Source organism: Nycticebus coucang, chromosome 6, assembly GCF_027406575.1.
Source record: "Nycticebus coucang isolate mNycCou1 chromosome 6, mNycCou1.pri, whole genome shotgun sequence".
In the NCBI taxonomy this organism is placed as follows: Eukaryota; Metazoa; Chordata; class Mammalia; order Primates; family Lorisidae; genus Nycticebus; species Nycticebus coucang.
The window spans coordinates 135,649,903-135,669,992 of record NC_069785.1 but is presented as its reverse complement, the minus strand read 5'-3'; the positions used below and the strand labels follow the sequence as shown (position 1 = coordinate 135,669,992).

Below are 20,090 nucleotides of genomic sequence, written 5' to 3'. Positions count from 1 at the left end.
TCAGGGTGGGTCTCAGCAGAGCCATGATGGCCAAACCATTCTTTAGTGGAAGTGGAGAAGTGGTGGGAAAGATGGAGACTTCTGGGGTCTCCCTACACGGGCAGAAAGCAGGCACCAGTGAGTGAGCATGAATGAGGTGGGGTCGGGGCAGGTCAGGTCTTTGCTTCTAGAAATGGGGACCCAAGAGCCCAGGGAGAGGAAGTCACCGGGTGAAGGAAGAGCAGGGCCGGGTGGACGAGGAGCCTGGGTTTCTGGTCCAGCCTCCTTCCCTCCCCGTGGGGGAGTTCTCTAAATCCCTCCGAGCACAGCTTCCTCCTCCTCCTCCTCCAAGATGGAGTAGTCCCCTCTTCATAGGCCATCACTGTAGTGTCACCAACACTGTAGGAAAAGGACCCAGGAGAGTGCACGATGGTGACAGTCGTCATTACGAGCAAAGGTCTAAGAGAGAGTGAATATCAGTCTCGTTCTCCAAATATCAGGGAATCCATGGGGTCCAGGCACAAAGAGACAGAAAAAAAGGTGAGAGAAGGCACCGGATGGCAGGCTGAGAGCGAGTGTCATTTGTCACGCAGGCAGAAGGCCACGTTAAGCACAGGTGTGACCGTTAACACCGTCACAGCTGTGAAGCAAGACTAGAAGGCAGCAGTCATACAGAGGGTGAAGACGGACAGTCGGAAAGACAAACTAAAAGTTAGTAAAACATCCCAGATAAGAAATAGTGATGTTCTGAACTAAGGCAACAGCAATGAATATGGAGATTTAGAAGGATAAATACATGAGGGTCATATTAATGAGCTGATTAACGGGGCTTAGGGGAGTAAGTTTTGCTCAGGTGAGAGGAAAGAATCAGGGTGCGTGAAGCCTGGACTTTTGAAAGATGGTGCCGTCAGCCGCCCGGGAAGGTGGGAGAGGGATGCCCTGGAGGGCCGTCAGCGTTCCCTTCGTTCGTTGTGAACAATCAGTAGAACATCCAGAGAACATTGTCGACCTGGCTTTGGAGACAGAAGCTCAGATAATATTTTAGGGCTGGAATTTAGGATTGGACATAATCTCTAAGGAGTCCTAACTGCAAAGTGGGTGAGGACCACGGAGGGAAACTGCCCAGATGGAGGAGTGATCAGGGAGGGGCGTGCCTGGCAGGGGAGGCCTGGAGCAGCCGTGGTCTCAGACCTGCCTGTGGAAACTCCCAGCCCTACCACAGCTCCATCCCGCTAACCTAAACCAGCCCCCTGGGATCTCAGCCACCTTCCCAGATTCTAGAATTTCTAGGATTCTAGGATTTCAGGAAGGCTCAGAGGTTCTGAGCCCCTCAAAGGACCTTCTCTCCAGAGACAATGCTAGTGACACCATAGTTCCTAACAGTCATGGGGAATGAATTGTTGAACATTTTTTTCATATTATCATTTGCTCCCCACCACTGTCCTGTGATGTAGATACTGGAACTCTGTTGTTCCACAGGAGGGCAAGCTGGCCTTTGCTAAGGCTCCGAGGAGGGGAAGCTTCCTGCCCCAGGACCGTGTGCCCCTGGGAGGCAGCTTTCCCAGGCCCCCTCTACATGTGCAATGCTTTTGCCTGGTGATCTCATTTCTGCCAACACCCACTAGGTGAGGAGGCCTATTCAGCAATGCTTCACACCCTGGCCTGGCCTCCAGGAGCTTTTGATGCTTGTTGAAAATCCAAATCCCCACCGTTGGATATTCTTTGATCTGTTGTAGCCTGAATCCTCCCCCACCCCAACCTCCACTGCCCGGCCCCCACCCTGGGCCAGCAGTTTCTCTTCTAGGCTTCTCCTGGGCATCCTCCTCTCCCCGTCTCCTCTCATCTTCCTAAAGATTGTTCTCCAAACAGCAAAGGTTCATCCTTCAAATATTTCATTATATTACTCAAAACCCTTTAATGGCTTAGGACAAAATTCAAAGTCCTTAGCGCCAGCCCTCCAACTTCCTCTCTAAACCCTCTTCATCCCACGTCCAGCTTCCACACCAGCCTCCTGAGACTCCAGCTGCTCCTGGGTCCCACCTCAGAGTCTCTTCCCCGGATCCTTCCTTCTGGAACACCCTACTCCATCTGGTCATCCAACTCTGAGCATTGCCTTAACTGCACCTGCTGGCTCCTGGCCCTGCCTGGATTATCCCTGGAGTTCTTGTCCCTCCCCCACAGAAATGTGGGCTGGGCTTTTGTTTACTGAGCCATGCTGGCCACATGATAGGTGCTCATTACATAGTCGTTAAATGAATTACTGAAAGAAGGAGCTAAACACACTGGTAGGTGAAGCTGCTTATTTGAAGTCATGCAGGTGTTCAGTGAACAACCAGGACAGAGACCCATGCCTGCCAGGTTAGCCCTCTCGTGTGGAGCAGGTGCTCAGTGCTCACACTCATGCCCCAGCTTCTGGAGAAGCCTCAAACTCTAGGATACGAATCCCAGGCAGAAGGTACCCCAGGAAAATCAGTTTTCAGAACCCACTTGCCAGCTCAGACTGGCTGTGGTCGCACCAGAAGCCGGCTGTGGGAGGCTGCCTGAGTACGTCAGTGAAAGTCAGGGTAGTAACTGGGCTTCAGGGGCACCCAGCAGCAGCCTGTCTGCTTTTGATTTGCCTGTCCTGACCCAGAGCATCAGCAGGAGACACAACAGGTTCAGAAAGACTGATGTAGGCCAGGCGCCATGGCTCACACCTGTAATCCTAGCACACTGGGAGGCTGAGGTGGGTGAATCGCTTGAGCTTACGAGTTTGAGACCAGCCTGAGCAAGAGTGAGGCCCCCCCCCCACCTCCATCTCTACTAAAAAACAAAAAACTTAGGCAAGAGGATCACTTGAGCCCAAGAATTTGAGGTTGCTGTGAACTATGACTCCATGGCACTCTACTAAGGGCAACAGCTTGAGACTGTCTCAAAAAAAAGAAAAGACCCTGGGGAAACAAGATGATCCAGGGAACTCTCAGAACTAAGCAGGGTGGGCCCAGCCATTGCCAGCATCTCATAAATATTCCCTAAGTGCTCACATACAAGCTGGGCCAGTTGGCTAGCAGGGAACAAAGAGTTTTAGAAAAATGTCTTTGCTTGGGGCGGCACCTGTGGCTCCGTGTGTAGGGTGCTGGCCGCATACACTGAGGCTGGCAGGTTTGAACCCAACCCGGGCCAGCTAAACAACAATGACAACTGCAACAAAAAATTAGCCAGGTGTTGTGGCAGGCGCCTGTAGTCCCAGCTACTTGGGAGGCTAAGGCAAGAGAATCACTTAAACCCAAGAGTTTGAGGTTGCTGCAAGCTGTGACGCCATCGCACTCTACTGAGGGTGACACAGTGAGACTCTGTCTCAAAAAAAAAAAGTCTTTGCTTATGGTGGAACCATGTCAAATCCCATTATTTATGCAAAAATAATGTGATTATATAGATGCCAGGCCATTTGAGTCTCTCAGTCTGAACGCTGGGCTTCTAGTACCTTCTGAGTGTTACTGATGATGGCACTTTATTACTTGTATACGATTTAATCATTTGCAAAGGGATAATTCACCATAATAAAAGGTAGGTGAGGTTGCTGCCTAACTTTCGACAAGAAAAACAAGGCAGCGTGTCCAGTTTGGGATGCTGGGCCATGCTGTTCAGTGCAGTAGCCACTGTTCAGTGCAGTAGCCACAATGGCCACTGAGCACTGGAAAGGTTGGACCAAAGTTGAGTGTGCTCAAGGTAAAATAATACTGGATTAGGAAGACTTAATGTGGTGAAAAAATGTAAAATATCTCATTGATAGTGCTGAAATGATAATCCTTTATCATTTGAGGGCTATATTGAGTTAATATAGTAATGTATTTTAATATTTTATTAATATCCATTTCATCCAGTTTTTTAAATTTAAAAAATGCAGCTCAAAAACGTATATATTTATTATTTTATTTTTTTGAGACAAAGTCTCAGTCTGTCACCCTGGGTAGAGGTGCCATGGCGTCATAGCTCCCTGCAACCTCAAACTCCTGGGCTCTTGCCTCAGCCTCCCAAGTAGCTGGGTAACTACAGGTGCCTACCACACCTGGCTAGTTTTTCTATATTGAGTAGAGATAGGGTCTTGCTCTTGCTCAGGCTGGTCTCAAACTCCTAAGCCCAGGCAATCCTCCCTCCTGCCTCAGCCTCCCAGAGTGCTAGGATTACAGGCTTGAGCCACTGCACCCAGCCAGAAAATTTGAAATTATTTATGTGGGTGACATGCACGGCTCACTTACTACTTCTTTTGGACAGTGCTAGACCAGAAGGTTTTGCAATTCACAGGACATTCCTTCCGAGTTCTTTGATAACATGGGTTTCTGAATTACTTCTTCACACTCACTGGAGACCCCACAGATATTTGTGTCTCTGCTGGGAAGGAGGTATTGGGTGCGCCTGAAGCGGCAATGCTTTTCATCACAGCAGCAAGCCACCTGGCCCGGGGCAAAGGGTCAAACCCAGAGAGTGTGGTCTGCGGAGCTCAGAGAAGTCTGTGTGCCTGTGTTTGGGGAGGTTTGCTTGGTCTTTCTTCATGTCTTCCGTTGCGGTTGACTCTGTTAGGCTGGCCTGCCTTGAAACAGCATGGCCCATAGGTTCCATCTTGGATGTCGACTTCAGTTACTTGATCCAAGCTGTGGTCTGCAAATAACTCTCAGCTGCATCCTGTCTCAGCCACAGGGATTGAGGAAAACATCCCGTGAAGGAAAGAATATCAACTTACGAGAGGAAACAGGGCTTCCCTTGTGTGCCTGGCATTGAGGACCTGAGTCCCACGCTATGCTATCCCGATGCTCCCTGGCCTGGCCCACAGGTTCCAGAAGCACTGGACATCCAGAGACTCACATTCCTCCCACGGAAAGAGCAACCCCACATGCCCTGTCCCTTGTGACTCCCTAATACAAAGCACCTTCCTAAATTCCCACGTTCTGACCCCTGCACAGTCAGACATGCCCCCACATGACCTGGACGTTCTCAGGATTTTGCCCAAGCCCTCGGCTTCTACTATATACAGAGATGAAAACAGCTGGGGGGTCAGGGGCAAGGTTTTTTTTAATGGGGATTTTTTTCTTTTCTTGAAATTTGCTTTTAAATTATTCCATCTCCTTTTCAAATGCAAAAGTCACATGTCTGCATGAATTCTACAGAAATCCTAAAGGTGACACAGACAGCTTGCCTTGTGTACAACGTGTGTGCTATGTGGAAGGCACATGGGTAGGTCCTAATGTGACCAATCGCGTGGACATGGTGCACCCAACAGTGCGCCTGGGCTGCTGCTGTGTGGATCTGACCAAGGAGCCAGAGTTCAGTCACTGAGTTGAATAAGAAAGTGCAGAAGACGTTTGTAGAGTCTGAAGGCAAGATCTTCAGGAGGAGGCTTTGAAATCTCCTTTCATCCAAACACCTAAGATTTTGCACCTTGTTTTAATTGCCTAACAGACTGCAAGGCACTTTTCGAAGTTTTTTTTTTTTTTTTTTTTTTTTAAGCAATGTTTACTAAACACACAGAAACAGAACCCAAAGAGCAAAGAGTCTATGTCCAGTGGTGACTGTGAAGGACATAGGTCCTGGGCCTTTGGCAGCTCTGCTGTGGCCTCCTGACGGTGGCTTTTGGTTGTCCTTGCCCGAGATCTCCATCCCAGAGCTGTGCTGAGGGATGTCTTCAGAGTGCCACCTCCACCCTGCTCCACTGTGCAGCTGCAGGCCCTCCGGTCACCTGCCCCTGTCCCTGTCCCAGTGCTATCAGCTGCCCCAGCCCCATGCTGGCTGTAAGTACAAGTCTCAATACAAATTAGCAGCCGTGAAGGGAAACTGAACGGCAAAACCTCATCTGGATCCACACTCCACCCTCCCTCCTTCCTTCCCTCTTGTTTTCATCCAGCCTTCTTCACAGGCGCCAGCTGCCTCATTAAAGAGCAGCCTTTATGCTGCTTCACCTGTACCCACCCTCAGCAGTAGCTTCGAGCCCTGTGGCCGAGGCTCTGTGCCCTAGAGCTGGGAGGATGGCGGGAAGCCTGGCAAGGGATGGCCTTCCTTCTTTCTCTCCCTGAGTCACAGAAGGAAGGCCAGTGGGCAAGGATAACGGTCCAGGGTGGGGGCCAATGCATCATCCTAGGACACCCCTCTGCAAACCCTGAGCAAAGGCCTGTGACTGAGGACAGAGAGAAATGCCCAGCCAGGTGGGCAGCCAGACAGACCACCTGTCCAGCTGGAGAGCAGGTGTGCACAGGGCTGGAGGAGGGATAGCAGAGGGAAGCAGAGCTAGATCAACTGCTGGGGTCAGCAATGAGGAGGCTGCAGGCCGGACAGTGCCCACCATCCTGTGCAGGCCTCCCTCGGCGCCAACCTGCCTGAGGCACTTTCGGCTCCCCTCCACACCAGCTCATGCATCAGGCAGCCTTCGTGAAATGTTCCGTCTTTTCAGATTTATGTTTCCCACTCCTGGCACCAGCCCTGCCATGGTCTGTGCCTACCACACACGGCCACAAACCACACAGGGTCGCTTAATTTCAGTGACTGCTCAGGTGCTGACCTCTCTGCATGGCAAGAGGTCAGTTTTTAATTCAGAGGTCAGTTTTCCCCCAGCTGATGGGGAAAAGAATTTTTCAAAAATCTCCCCCCACCCTCCTCACCCCCCGTGTTCGTAAAGAGGAGAGGCCCGTGGAGCATGCGCCTCCTCCCTGCCATCCCCTGGCCGCCGACATCACGCTTTCTGAGAGACCTCTGGCCCTTGCCCACGCCTTCTGGCACTGGACGTCCTCCAGCGGCCGCCCAGCCAGTGCAAACCTTGCTGTCTTGGGCGCAGGCCAGCCTAATCCTTCAGACTTCTGCCGTGCTCCAGCTGTTTCACAACTGACAAGGGTGCTGGGAAAGGCCTCCAGACTGCGGTGGGCACGTGTGTGCTGGAATGTGCACGGCATGCCTGTGTGTGTCGAAGCACATGTACACGTGTGTATGCATGTTCCGTGGGTTGGAGTGTGTGTGCACCGGTGCAGGCCTGCAGCCAGCTCAGGGTGGGTGTGAGGACCTGGCGCTCCGGCCAGAGCCCAGCCCAGACGCCAGCTCCGGGGCTGACTGGGACCTTCATCACAGGCCAAGTCCTTCACAGCAGAAGCCAAAGGGCCGAGCGCTGGTGAAAAGCCCCGATGTGCTACCGCCTCCCCGCCGACTGCCATGGGGACATTTAAACCTTCAACAATCTGGGACTCTGACGGCTGGTTCTTGGTTCTCTGCCTGGAAAAACAGTAGGCGAATAGTAAAACCTTAAATTCTAACATGTGTAAGTTATACATCTTATTTTCATTTCAGCCCATGTTCCCCTCTTTAAGACATCAGGAAAAAATTACCGTCTGACTTCTAATATCTCAGTGGAGCATTTATCTCCCAGCTATGATAAGTGATCTTCAATATTTTTTTCCTTTCAGATTAAGAAACAAATTCATTTAATTTTCTTTATTGAATGTGCTCAGGCTCCCCGCCCTGCCTGAGTCTCAGGAAGCCGGAGGCTGCTGTCTCTTCTCCTGGGTTAGTGACACACCCCTGCTTGTGGGGATGGGCGGGGCGCTCTCTGGCAGAGCCCTGCTCCTCAAGGCTTTGCCCTGGTCTGGTCCTGCCCACAGCAGGGAATGGAGGGCAGCAGTCAGGCCCTCGAAACATCTGGAGAGGCTATGCAGCCGGAGTTGGAAGGCTGTGATCTGAACCTTATCTGAACTCCTGGGCCTTAAGGCCTGGTTTGGAGCTCTGGAGAGAACTGGCTGTCTCCCCGGCTGCCAGACGATGCTTCCTGCTCGGCATAACCACAGCTGCGGCCTCTCCTTGGCCTTCCCAGCGTCTCCCTTTGGTCCTGCTGCTGCCAGAGTGGCTGAGCAGTAGTTGGGCACTGGGGGACAGCACCTCCCCTGAGCACGCTGGAGGTGCACCACTGGGTGGGGTGTGCGCACTGTGATGCCAGCCTGCTCCTAGGCACCCAGTGGCCGCAGGCAGGGTGTCTGTCAGCCCAGCTCTCCGATGGCTGCTCACTCACCAATGCTGCAAAATCCCAGATGCCACTGGGCTATGTAGTTCAGGGCTAAGTTGGGTGATTTGCTTTCTCTCCGCGCATGTCCATATCCCCCTCCCCCCCATGAGCTTTCTGGCCAGGGCTGCAGAATGCCACGGGAGCCACAGCCTCGCAACCGGGCTAAAGTTCCTGGATTCTATTCCTCCTTCATGCACCACCCAGCTCCTTTGCATGAGAGCTTTGACAGTGAAACCTAATGCCGAAGAGCTGAGTCCCGCCTTCCACCTGTACTAGCTGTGTGACCCTGGCCCAGCCAGCCCACCTCTCTGTTTCCTTTTCCAAAAAAAGATGGAACCCTTGCCATGCCTATCCTGGAAGGTCACTGGGAAGCAGAACAGTGCCTGAGAAATGCATTAAAATGATATATAAGCAGTAGAAATAACTCACTGGGGAAACATTTGCTGCTCACTACCACCACCAATAAGGCACTGGGTAGGGTGCTGGATTAAACAAAGTGATGACCCATCACAAGGAACTCATAAGCCAGCAGGGGAGAGTACATACCAAGGCAAGGCTCACAGAGGGTGTCAAGGCCATAACCAGTGTGGACACAAAGTGCTGGGGGACAGTGGGGCAGGTGTGTCCAGGAGCAAGGACCAAGTTGCCTGGGCAATGAGGCTAAAAATGTAAGCTGCAGTCAGCCAGGGCGGGCTACAGGGCCACGTGAAGAAGTTGAGACTCTGGTCTGAGGGCATTGTGGAGCAGCCGGACATTTCTCCGTAGCATAATTACAGGATGGGGCTGGGATTTGAGAGAACACTGGTGGCAGTGTGGAGGAGAGAAAAAGAGCAGCAGCATCCCCACTGTCACCATCATGACGCCGAGGGGGCTGAGAGACAGCTCTGGGTCGTCCTCAGGGTGAGTGGCCGGACCTCTGGGGCTGAGGTGAGCGGCCGTGTCCGTAACTTCCTCCGGGTGTGTCCTTTTATTCCAGGGAGTCTCCAGTGGACTGCAGCGTCGGCAAGTGCAGCAAGCTCATCGGCGGGGGTGAGGCCAACCCCATGAACTACAACAGCTACATGGACGAGAAGAATGGCCCTCCTCCCCCCAACATGACCACCAACGAGCGGAGGGTCATCGTCCCCGCAGGTACTTTGGGAACCAGGCTCCCGCCGGTATGAACATCCCCACTCTCTGGGGGCCCACAGTTGCAGGGTAGCCTGCCTCAGGGGACATCTCAGCCCTCTCCTGTCACCCTCCCAGAAATGCAAATCAGAAAAGCTGCATCTCACCTTCCTCCTTTGCTGCCCCCCCAAGACAGTATCCGAAATGTCACCAGGACCCTACCATGCATGTTCTGGAATCCCCGTCCCTTCAAACAGACCACACCATTGGTGGCCTGGTACCCGAGGACAGAGCCCACACTGAGGGCAGAGGCAAGGCTGCTCCCATCCAAAAGGAGCCTGGCACACCCAGAAACGGCATCCTGGCCTATGAGGAGGAGGGCAGTGGCAGGGTAGGCCCCTCCCTTCAGGCGTGTACTTCCTGGCATCTGCTGGGTTCCACCTTTCCAAAACCAGAGCCAGCTCTTTCAGTTTTAAAATAGAAATAACTATATTTAACGAACGGAGCGCCTTGACATGTGTGCACAAGTTATGTCATTAGGTAAAAATAGCTTCTTTTTCCTAGGTACTGGTGTTGTGGGTTACAGAAAATAAAATCATTGTTCAATCCCGGGTCCATTGGCCAGACTTTGCCTCAGTAAGCTCAGCCACCTGGATCAGAAGGGAGTTTGAAAAGTGCCCCATGTAGAACTGGGGCCAGGTGGAAGGAACAAGGGAATTGCAGGGCAGGCAGCAAAGCCGACCTTTCCGAAGTAACTTTGCCAAAGAGGCAAAACTCCTACCCTGTTTCCCCGAAAATAAGACATCCTCCGAAAATAAGACCTACTTACAGGAAAGATAAGACGTCCCCTGAGAATAAGACCTAGCGCATCTTTGGGAGCACACCTTAAAATAAGACACTTATTTTTGGGGAAACAGGGTATTTGTAAAAGTGAATGCAGTCATGTCTGAAGGTTGAGAGGTTAGACTTTTTTTTCAGAGGGAGTCCGAAGGCATCTGTGTGTTGGTATATGGGCAGGATTTGGTACCGACCCCCTGTGCAGGCCCTCTGGGTGTGTTCCATGGGGTGCAGCGTCTCGTCCTGCCCCACGTATTCCCGGCCAGCTTCAGGAAGATGTGGGAAAGTGTGAGACAAGAGAGAGGAGGGCTGATAGGAATTTCACTGCACCCTACAGGACTCAAAACCAACTCATACAGCAATTCTAAGATCCTTCTTCTGCAAGTGTACGCGTATAATCCACAGAAAGGAAGAGGCAAAGTAGCTTGATCACCAAGAGCTTTCCAGGTGCCCGGCACCATGTAAACTGCTCCATCTCCCAGTTACTTGCGACATTTCGTGTTGGACCTCCCCCCTCCCTCAGGAGACCAGCTAGCTGTCTTCAGCCTGCCTGTGCTTTCTCTCTCCTCCCTAGAAGAAGGCAGCCCGTGAAACCATGCTATAACGGACAGAGTAGAGCCTCTTTACACTCTCCCAGGCAAAGCCAGGCAGCCCTGAGTCTTCGCTCAGATGGCATCAAACTCCCCGCTACCAGCACGGGCAGGAGATCTTCCGGGACTGAAGTGTTAGGGGATCAGAGAATGTCTCTGTTGGCACCATCTCATTTAACTCTTTGGGAGGGGACTTGGAAATAAGTCAGAAGGGTCCGGATTGCTAGTTGATCCTACAACCCTCAACCAGTGTTTGAAATGCTTTCAAAAGGAGTAATAGCAAAACAGCCTTCAGTGGGCCAAGTTCACTACGGCACTAGTAATGAAAATAGCATAAATTAATAACCAACAATTTTCAAAGTACTGTGTTCAGTGAATGTATGAGCTAGGGATTTGCTGTATTATTGTACCTCGGGCTAATCTTTTAGATCCTCAGACATTGTGGCTTCTTCCAGGTCAGCCTTCTGGACATGAGAGAAAGTCTCATTTGGGCAAGTCCACAAATCAGGGCAATGAAATATTAGTGGAATAACCGACTGAATTTATGACGGGATTTTAAGACAAGTTTAAACGTGGGCCCGAGTTAATCACCAGCTGTGTGCAGATGGGGAGAAACGAAGACTGAATCATCAAGGAAACACATTACAAGAGTTAGCGTGATCCAGAAGGGAAGATTTATAATTCATTGTTCTGGAGAGGGAGGGAAATGGTATTGTTATAGGGCCTAAAGCAGGAGATGAAATATTAAAATTTAAAAAAAATGGTGTTAAATTGAATTTGAGGCCTTGGGTACTAACAGGAATTAGAAGAAGTAAAGGATGAAATAATCTGTACATAATCCAACTCCCCCCAGGACATGTTTCTTTAGAATTCTGAAAAGGTGCAAAATTATTTCCATTTGCCAATGATCTATGCCTAATTGCTTCTGGAGAGTAAAAGAGTATGGTAAAGTGAGGAATTTATCTGGGACAGAGACAAATGCATTATTTGTACAGTGATGCCTTAGAGGCACTGCTTTTGACATTAAAACAGAGCAACTCACAGGTGGGGCCAGGCAGGTGGGAAGAGGAGCAGGAACTCCTGGGGGGACTACCATTCACCTAAAAAGGCCTGTGAAGACTCCAGTCGCAACCCCAACTCAGCCAAGTAACTTTAGGCGAGTGACTTGGCTTTTCAAAAGTCCACTTTCCATCTGTAAAATGAGGATATTGCAAGACGTAATCACAGAGCGGGCAGCTGGTACGTAGTAAACACCCACCATCCGTGCCATCACGAGGTACAGGGTCTTAGGTTGTATGACATTCGGCGGTGGTCGTCTGTACCCTGGGACCCCAAACTCTCCTCTTCTAACCCCTCCTTTTTGCCAGCTCCTCCAGCAGCCACTCTGATACACAGGCTGGTGCCAAGTGTTTGAGAGCAGACTCAGCCTCTGCCACCCAGATTCTCGCACGTAAAAGCCAAGGCAAGGTGGAGGAGCCAGGCCCGTCGAGGGCTGTCAGTAGAAGATCAGAGTCAAACGCTAGGGGATTTGCCTCTGGCCGCCCAGCCGCAGGGTGTGGGCAGGCAGCAGGGCCTTGCCTCTGCCCCAGTCTGCTCCTAATCATTCAGTTCTGGTGCCCGTTATTGCCAAGAGCCTTCACAGACACTGCAGAATGAGAGGGCGAGTTGGTTGAGGAGTAGCACAAATCTTCCTGCCAAATAGAGGCGCTGAATAAAACAGGCCTTTTAGAAGCTGGAGGTTGACAGCAGACTGACAATGAAAAGCCAAGTGTCTCCTCCTCCAGGAAGTCTTCCCTGACCCTCTAAACTCACACTGTTCCCTTCCACCCATGAGTCCTTGAATTAGCACAGCAAAACCCATCGCCTAGCCGAGTGGTTTCCTAGCTGAATGTCCCAGGTAGGAAAGCTGTGTGGTTATCCTTCCGTCACAAGCATGGTTAAGGGGCTTATTGGGCCCATTAACATCCAGTCGCCAGTGAAGAAATGGGTTCCAGACTGTACTGAGCGCTAAAATCCAAGGTTCACCCTGCAGCGGACCTGCTGGGCCTCGGCACCTGCGGTCCTGCCCTCAGACACACAGCACTGGCTGAGAAGAAGTCATGAGGTCCTCAGGTGGAGACAGCCTCAGTTTTTATGTTATGTACATTCACTCAGAGACTGGACGCTCTACTCTCTCTAACATAATTTCTCAGCTTTGGATATTTAAATATCTAAAAAAAAGTTTTGGGGGTTTTGGGGGGTGATTCAGTATAAATTTCAACACAGCTATTCCTTGAAGGAGAAAATTCAGATTGAGACTAACACCACTGGGTCAGACTAACAGCACTGGGTCTTCCAGCTGCACAGCTGGAATGACAGTAAAAGTCCCTGGACACATGTGGTGGGACCTCCTGTGCTGACCACCTCCTTCAGTTGACCAGATTGGCGTAGACCAGACATGCACGCCATGTTCGTTTCAGCACAGCAGGCCTAGACCCTTATGTCGACCCCTCCATCTGCTGACCAGTTTGTTACAGTCCCTTGGGTGGTCACCTCCCAGTGGTCCTAGTGTCTGCTTTCCTGTAGCTTTCTGAGAGATCGCGTTCTTTCATAAAATCATTAGTATGCTTAAAATACAGATGGCTCCCCTTTCCAGAAATATTGGTCTCTGGCTCTGTGAACTTGTGTCTCTTTTCAGTTTTTTATTTTCTTTTTTTTGAGACTGAGTCTCACTATGTTGCTCTGGGTAGAGTGCTGTGCCGTCACAGCTCACAGTAACCTCCAGCTCGGGGGCTTAAGTGATTCTCTTGCCTCAGCCTCCTGAGTTTCTGAGATTAAAGGCTCCCGCAGCAATGCCCAGCTATTTTGGTGGTTGTTGTTGTAACTGTCATTGTTGTTTGGCGGGCCCGGGCTGGATTCGAACCCGCCAGTTCTGGTGTATGTGGAGGGCACCCTAGCTGCTGAGCTACAGGCGCTGAGCCTCTATGTTCATTTTGATGTTGCCATTGCTCAGGCCAAGGTTTCAGTTGCCTCCAAACTCTTGAAAGCGCACCCTGTTGGGATGCACGGTGAGGCAGCCCAGACCCTTCCTGCAGCACCGGGGAGCCAGAGGGCCGTTCTGGGGGAACCATCTGGAAGGAAGGTGGCTTTCCCACAGAGAGGAATGGAGAGGGAGGGACAGAGATGGGGAGAGCGGGACACTGCCCAGGAAGCTGCCGCGATGCTGAGGGGCCCGTGCCCGCAGCCCTTGCTGACAGCACCTTCTCCCTTCTCCCTGCAGACCCCACGCTGTGGACGCAGGAGCACGTGCGCCAGTGGCTGGAGTGGGCCATAAAGGAGTATGGCCTGATGGAGGTTGACACATCCTTTTTCCAGAACATGGACGGCAAAGAACTATGTAAAATGAACAAGGAGGACTTCCTCCGCGCCACCACCCTCTACAACACGGAAGTGCTGCTGTCACACCTCAGTTACCTCAGGGAGAGTAAGTGCAGCCCGGGCACCGGGCGGGGAGCTCTGCTGGCCCTGCTGGTCTCCTGAGCCAGCCCAGGGGAAGAGAGCTGATGCCCCCATTCCTGTTGGGAGATGCGGCGAGAGCAGCCCAGCTGGGCCTGTGATGGTGCTGAGGTCACCTGGGCCTCTGCTGACCCCCTCCTGACCTGTCAAGGGCAGTACAGCGAGGGATGGAGAGCAATGGGGAGCCATTCCAGAGGGGGTTTTAAGAGGCTAACTATGTCTTCCCATGAGAGCCCCTTTCCAGAAACAACTTCTGCCTGTAATTAGATAGAGATGGGTGCCCTGGCTGGGGTTTTTCTTAAGCAATGATTTAAAGTTCTTATGAGAAACTCTGGGTTCATGGCTTTTGGACTTAAAAGTTTCAAAAATTTATGTATTAGCTTCCCTTTATCCTGGGGGTACTCCGGCACCCCTGACGCTGCCCCGCAGAGCTGCAGTCTGCACACTCCCTCACTAAACAGGGAGAGCAGTGCACATGACAGGTGCGTTCAGGTTTATTGGAAGCTCTCTCCTGCTATGGCCAGGAAAACGGAAAGGAGAGTCTAAGAAGAAAGCAGGCAATTGTGCAAGGGGCTTATCCAGTAGGAGGTCTTCCAGTGCCGTGCACCCATCAGCCTGATAGGAATCTTACTTGCTGGCACACAGAGCAGAGGAATGGAACAATTTGAGACCCGCTGACAATCTCAGCTTTAACTCTTACCAAAAATCCAGGACAGGTGGTATTTGGATGCTATCCCCAAGTATTGGGGGGCTGTTCTGTGGCCTGAAAAGACAGCACCAGAACCACAGAGTTGCTGCCCCAGGAAGACAGATGTGGGTTCACAGGGGCTTTCTAGCAGCCAGCCCTGAACAAGGACAGACAGGGTAGCCTCGAGACACCATGTTTGCTGTGATGGGCAGAGCTGCTGGGCGACTTGCAGGTGTTAAGCTTTGGGAAGGTGTCAGATGGTGAGGCCCTTTCAAAACCGAAAACCCCGAACAGCACCTCTGGGGCTGGTTTTTTGGACTGTGTTGTCCCTGTTTGCTCTTCATGTTCAGTGGGCCTGTGACGCACCATCTTCGTAAATTACTGTCTCATTCAGCAACAGTACAGACGTACACTGGCTGGAAAAGTTAAACATTTTTTGAAAAGTGCCTTTGGAAGTTTCCACCAGTGACTCTGGGCTCCCCAGCCACCTCAGAGCATCTGGGAAGCAGTGGACGAGGGTGGGTGACGCAGTGGATGTCAGCACAGAGCCATGACCTCACGTCTGAGTCCTGGCTGCGACATGAGGTCAGCCCCAGAAATGACAGTTTCAAAAAAGGGGACCAGTTTCCACCCAGTTTTGGATAATTAGCATTTTCTAACGATCCGTATTTTCAGCCTGTAAGTGTTACAGAAAGAAAAAAACCTAAGGATCTTTGACCAGAGTCCTGCCGTGGGGTAGGCAGGGGTGGGGGCAGGGCGGGCATGCAGAGGTGGGAGGGAAGGGCCAGCAGAGCAGAGCACAGACCCATTCTGCCTTCCCACTCCTCCCAGAATCTCCTGCATAGGAGGCTGTGGGACCCTGGCCCCTTTCTTTATGTGTGGGAGGAGAGCAGCCGGATGGCAAGCTCAGAATGGGGAGAGGGCCCAGTCCTGTGGCTCCCTTGTTATTCAAGTGCATGCTGACCCCACGTGGGGACAGGCACTCATGCCGTGGGACCCTAGGCCCTGATGAACCCATAAATAGCCCAAGTCTCTGGTAGTACTTCCTGTCACCAGAGAACCTGAGCCACAGGTACTGAAGTGCTCACCTGGCCCAGGGAGGTGGCAGCTGGGGGCCGCTCCAGAGAGGGTGAGGCAGAGAACAGACATGTAGAAGCAGAGATACACGTTTGGCATTTTAGGGGGTACAGCACAGCAAGAAAGAACAGGAATTGCTTCTTCCCTTTCAAGGCTATTTGTAGACAGACGACGTCCCAGATGAGGTTTCCAGAAAGGGGCTTATTCTGGAGCAAAATTCCAGAGTGGGAAGGGGGTCAAGTCAAGCATGTCCATGGCAGGGCCCTGAGGATATAGGACAGACTTCCAGAATCTGGAAGGTGCTTGGCTCACCGAAGTATCAGGCAGCCCCAGAGGAATTGTCCTGCCATGAAAATGATTCTGGTTGAAGGGCATGAGCCGTCTTTATGATACAGTGCGGCGTGAAAAAGCTCACTAAAAAGTGATTGGCAGAAAAACCATGTCTGCCTGCAAAAGCAAAAATAAATACGACTAGTTGTATGAAGCTTAGAAACACATAGTACTACAATATCCTTCTGAGGAACCCGAACCAAAAATGATCCGCCGTCAGGGAGGAGACTTCCCAGTCAAGCATCTCATGAGTTGGTGTCTGGAGTGGGGCTCCTGGCCTTGGTGGACACTGTGCACCTGCAGGAGGCCACATGCTGGTGACTGTCTTTGCTCTCCGGACTTCTGGGAAATCCCCAGAGCTGACCAATACTTGAAATGCTTTTAAATCCTTCAAACTCATTGTTTTTCCAGAATGACTCTGGGGAGGGGGGGTGTGCTCAGGAGGGGAGGCCAGCGCTTGGGATGCATTTGGGTGACTGCATGAAAGTGAGGGGAAGGGGTGGTAATTCCTTGCACTCTGTCGTCTGGTCCTTTTGTCGGGGGCGGGGGGCTCTGACATTTCTACTTTGGCAAGAGGTGGAAGGAAAAGAGTTGAGATCCTCAGCGCAGATGGGGGAGTCCTACAGGGCAGAGGGAAATCCAGAGAGCAGAAGCGGGGACCTGACCTCGTCCTCAGTCAGAAGACTCCAAATTGGTGGCACTTCTCTGAGCAAGTCTTTCTGGACCTTAAAAAAAGTCTCCGAAAAGGGGAACCTTGTCAGATAAGAAGCTCTGTCATCAAATTTATCCTTTCACAAAAGGAGCTTGACCATTCTGGCTATCTAGGAGGAGAACTATATTCTTAAATTTTGAATGCCGACTTTTAAGTATTTTTCAGGGTGGAGAAGAAAAAGCAGTGCTATGAGCCACCGTATACCCCGTGTGCTGGCCTGCGTGCTAGGACTTAGCCCAGTGGGCCTAGAGGTACTTGTTCTTTGCACCAGGCAGAGTGGCTGTGTACCAGTACCCACCCCTGAGGTCTGGCCAGGGTGCCCACGGACTTGGTCCTTCTCCTGGGGAGCACCAGACCTCAGGCTCATCTCTGCCCCAGTGTCCTTCACCTCACCTAAAAGGAAGCCCCCTTATGGGCAACTCTTTACACTCCCATTTTAAAGCCCAAACAACTGAGGCCAGAAACTGGTTCAAAGGTTTTATACAGCCAGTGCAGAGAACCTGGTATCTATGACGCAGAACTCTTAAGTCCCAGTCTGCAGCCCAGGCCCCGGCCTCTAGTGCTGGACACAGCAACAAGCCAGCTCACCCTCACCCCTCCTGCTGACTTTAGAGTTCGCCTCACTCCCCGGGGGTTCCACATTGAGGGTTAGGCCACTGTCCCCACAGAACTTTCTGTTTTTATTTGTACCCAGAGATAAATGTGTTCTGAAAACTCTTCTGCGGCCTCCTGCAAAGAGGCTGATTAAGCCAAACCTATCACCACCCTAGCCCTGTCCTTCTGAGGACCTGACCGGCAGCCCCCCAGTATCTCTTCCATACACACCATGCCAGGCAGGGGCTGCACTTGCAGAAGGCAGCTGGGGGAAATGACAGGGGCCCTTCACAAGCCAAGATTGGAACTGACCTCAAAAAAAATGTGAAGGCTTCCTGTCCCCAATGGCAGTTCAGGCTCCAGGCCGCTGGGGGGAGTTTGGGGATGTCTGGGCACCCAAAAGGTCCAGGTGGGGGTGGTCAGAGGCAGGAGGAACATGTCCATCTGGGTCTGACCTGGGAAAAATACGAAGAAACCGCATTTTCAAACAGTGGCTACTCAAGAGAATGAAATATATTATGTGATTGTGTGACAGGGAGACCACAAAAAAGGTATCTATCCTGAGTCCCATTTTTAATTTAAACTTAATAGAAAACACATTTTACATTTTGTGGTCTTTCCACCTGCAACCTCAGATGGTCGGGCAAAGGTGATGGCTCCAGGCAATTATACTGGAGAAGTATTATCCCTTCCAGGCCTGGCTTCGCCGGGTAAAGGAGAACAGGACTCCAGCAGAACAAAAGACCAGATTTCCCTGGACTCAGTAGTAAGCCAGGCTTGTGGCTGAGAGAGTACAGAACCCTGCACTCCCTCCCTGCCACTCCCTGTGCTCAACCACTCAGCCAGGACTATTGACACAGCCCAGCACAGCCCAGAGAAAGGGGAGCCCCAGATTCAATAGGCTGGCTGTGAGGGGCGCTGGGGATTCCATGGTCACAGCCAGGCAGAAGACAAAAGCCTGGCACTGGACGCCTGTCTCCCTGGCTCCAGGTGTCCCAGATGAAAAGCAGGTTAGGTGAAGGGAATGTGGTGCTAAAGAAAGCAGGATTGTGGGGCACTACCCACCTGCACCCTGCTCCTTCCCAGCTCCTTTCAGATCCCAAATACTGTATCCAGCGACAGATGGGCTCAGAAATGGAAAATGAATTTTCTCGTATGTTTTCACTTTGGGAAGGCCATTCCAATTCTCAGCAGCAGCCACTTCGTGTTTTCAGAGAACAAAGTGCCTCAAACAGAATCCATACATGCATGCACTTACATACATCTGTACAACCTGCGTGCTGAACAAATAAGCAAGGGAACAAATGCTTTAGCTGCAATGGAATACAAAGTGCAAAAATCGTAAATGCACAATTCAAGGAATTCTCACACAGTGACTCCACTCACCCATGTAAGCACCATCAGGCCCAGGAGTGGGAGAGAAGCCCCCTCTGCCCTCCTTCCATCCCACCGCCCTTTCCTCCCCAAAGGGAAGCACCCCCCTGCCTTCCAACCCCACAGGGCAGTTTTGCCTATTTGGTTTAGCCTGGAGGCTGCAGTGTCTGCTGGGCTGAAAGCAGCTTTTGTGGATAGCCTGGACCAGCTCCTGCCTCCTGCACTCTCTGGCTATAGAATAACATGACACTGACTTTGCAGGGTTCGAACAGGATTAAGGGAAGGACTAGAAAGAAAGTGTCCAGCCCCAAGTGTGTATTTGAAAAGCATGGAGCTGGGGCAGGAAAGACGAGAAGCTGTGAGAAGCTCAGCAGCAAGTGTAGGACCAGCCCACAAAGAGCCTCCAACCTGAAAAAGTAGTTGAAAGACAAAGCAGGACAGGCCCCAGGGAGGAGCTGAGGGCCCTCTCTGCAGCCTGGGGAGCTCACTGAAAATCAGAAGGGAAGGGAATGTGGGTCCCTCGGCAAAGCCAGACACCCCTCGCCAGCCCTTGCTTAGGGAAGGCAGCCTTTCCTCCTAGGAGTGAAACCTGAACCGAGAACAGTCTTTAGGGCAAAATCCTCTTCCTAGGGTGCCATGAAATACGTATTTCATGCAAGCTCTGGAGAGGTCAAACGACCCTTTCTCTGGCTTTCTGGGAGTTTCCTGTGGAATTCACATGTGCTCAGAGAAGAACTTTCACCAAGGGGGAAATTTAATAAATGTGGTTTATCAGAGCTCCGTGCTCTCGGCTAAGTCTGCTGGATGGCTCAGGTGGTTTGCGCCTGGGAGCCCACCGTTTTTCTTTATTTGCTCCAGCAGTGAGGTTGCAGCCTGAGGGAGAGAATGCCGGGATGGAGAGGCCGCATTCTTGATTTCACTCCTGGGATGTTTTTGTATCCCCTTGGAATGCTTGATTCCATTTCTTAACCTCCTTTCAGTCACGGAGGATTATTTCTTATTGCAGCAGAACCCATTCATAACTTTAACTCCAGGGCACAAGATGAATGCTCAGCACTCTCATATAAAGGGGTTTATTGTGTATAACTTTGGTGTCTGCGAGAGAAGCAATATAAACAGCCATGGTGGTAGTTAGCATTTGTTGAACATTTAGAAGACAGGAGCTGCTCTGAGCTCTTTACCTTATTTTATTTAATCTTCACAACAACCCATTTTGCAGGTGAGGGACCCATGGCTCAGAGAGGGAGGTCACAAAGCTAGACAGTGCTGAGAGGCCAGTCTGATCTTAAACTT

General features: G+C 51.4%; 1 protein-coding gene across 2 annotated transcripts in view; it reads left to right on the top strand.

The window, feature by feature from the left end:
• FLI1 (Fli-1 proto-oncogene, ETS transcription factor) overlaps positions 1–20,090 on the top strand; it is a 115,087-nt gene that overhangs the window by 61,123 nt on the left and 33,874 nt on the right. Inside the window, exons 1-3 of one of the 2 annotated variants that reach the window (XM_053594551.1) lie at positions 7,409–7,500; positions 8,970–9,124; positions 13,787–13,990. In XM_053594551.1, the coding sequence (XP_053450526.1) occupies positions 7,436–7,500; positions 8,970–9,124; positions 13,787–13,990 (424 nt within the window). In that variant the 5' untranslated portion in view covers positions 7,409–7,435. Of the gene's footprint in view, positions 1–7,408; positions 7,501–8,969; positions 9,125–13,786; positions 13,991–20,090 lie in introns of those variants that run through there. The other variant, XM_053594550.1, reaches the window with a different exon arrangement.